At 38.3% G+C, this 1816-nt stretch overlaps 1 protein-coding gene across 1 annotated transcript in view; it reads left to right on the top strand.

The window, feature by feature from the left end:
* Window positions 1–1816, top strand: part of LOC107104468 (unconventional myosin-Ig-like) — an 83096-nt gene that overhangs the window by 45439 nt on the left and 35841 nt on the right. Inside the window, exons 17-18 of the mRNA XM_015404464.1 lie at window positions 1032–1136; window positions 1483–1596. Of these exons, the coding sequence (XP_015259950.1) occupies window positions 1032–1136; window positions 1483–1596 (219 nt within the window). The remainder of the gene's footprint in view (window positions 1–1031; window positions 1137–1482; window positions 1597–1816) is intronic.

The following is a 1816-nucleotide window of genomic DNA, read 5'->3' on the forward strand; positions in this document are numbered from 1 at the left end:
GGTGGAAATGCAGACATCTGGTCACTTAAACGACCACCTTAAATTCCCAGATCAGATCACCTAAATCTACAGTGAGGGAAAAAATGGGATTTTGAATGGATGTTATTTAACAATGTTTTTATTTATACACTGATTAGGTTAATTCATGATTGATTCTAAACGAACACAAATTAATTCATTTGTTTTGAAACTACATTACCCATGATTCTTTCAGGGCAACTTTCATTCCATATGTTCCAAGATTTCATTCAATATTCTCAGGAAATCATTTAAAATATGCATTTTTCATTCAAAATATTCAACTTTCGTTCAATATATTCTAACTCTTGTCAGTATATTTAATAATAATTTCTTAAATATATATATATATAAACACAGACTTTCCCGATTTTAGGCTAGATCAATTTAGAGTTGCGGATTTGAATCCAAGTTTGTTAAACTTGCCTCATGAAACAGAGCCCTGGAAAGTTTTATGGCGAACTGATCATTGTTTACATTTTTAACTAAGCCAATCATCTGTTAGACCAGATAATTAATGCATTTTTTTTTTTAACGTTCTATCATTGGATGTCGTTCTGCAGACAGGCAAAAATTAACAAACAAAAATGAAAACCTGGACTGTCCGGCTAAAGCCGCCCCTCTGGAACCGCCTTACAGATATTCCTATTGGTGCTGTATGTTGGACCCGTCCAAATGTATAAAACAGTCGTTTACATACAATTTTTTTCAGTAAACTCAACACTTTTATTCTGAAATATTCCAGACTTTCTGTGGATGTAATTTTTTCTTTTAGAAATAGTTTTTTTCTGTCTGTAGCTGTGATCTTTAATGGGATTTTCTCTCATGATTAGTCTAAAAGTAAACTTTGTGCTCCGCCGCTCCTCTCTGACTCCTGGCCTTGTGACATCACTCCCAGCTTTGATCTGCTGCTGATGGAGTTAATGCCATAAAGGCCTTCAGGCGCTGGGAAAGGTCCCCTGGTCTGGATTAATCAGGTGTTTGCTACATCCAGGTCTGTTTTCTCCCTGCAGGCGCGGGACTGCCCTCAGACCAGCTCTGCCTTCGTCAGAGTCTCCAAAGAGCTGAAGAACAAAGATGGCTACGCTCAGGTTGTCTTCTCCGGCTTCTGTAGGAAGGTACGGCTCACCTGAAAGCACCCAGTCAGGGAGAAACGTTTCATAACCACCAGGAGTTCTTAATCATTAAATTAAAAATTCAAATGTTCAGCTAATTAAAACCCAGCCTGTTCCTGAAAGCTACCAAGAAGTTATGAATTCATTTTATTATCTCCTGGTGGGAAAATTGGGCTTTTATTTCTATAATTGGAACCTTTTTTTTAAAGAAAAACAGACCTTATTATATTTAAACATGCGAAAGGATTGATAAGAAAAAACCCTGAATCTTATTAAAAATGATGAATCTGCTGCATGAGAAGCTCCTCACAGAGAGCAGAGTCTGAATGTTTCTCTGCTTCCCTCCCAGGTGAACAGATTCAATAAAAGCACAGACCGAGCTCTGCTCGTCACGGACAAGTACGTCTACAAATTAGAGCCGAAGAAGCTGTACAAGGTTCTGAAAAGGCTTCCTTTGGACTCGGTAAGTAGCTGCATGGCAGCGCCACACATTAGCGGTCCTTTTAGAGAGTCTGCTGGGAGTAAATTAACTCGACGCTCAGAGAGCCACAGCCGTCTGATCCTCAAGGATTAAGTCTCCATTACTGTTTGTTTCTGTTTTGATTAAATCTCATTAAAATCTGGAACAACGCCTTGAAAAAAACTATTCCTCAAAATATGCTGAAGATTCTCAGTCATCCAGG

Source organism: Cyprinodon variegatus, unplaced genomic scaffold (assembly GCF_000732505.1).
Source record: "Cyprinodon variegatus isolate N-32 unplaced genomic scaffold, C_variegatus-1.0 Scaffold1755, whole genome shotgun sequence".
NCBI classification, from domain to species: domain Eukaryota; kingdom Metazoa; phylum Chordata; class Actinopteri; order Cyprinodontiformes; family Cyprinodontidae; genus Cyprinodon; species Cyprinodon variegatus.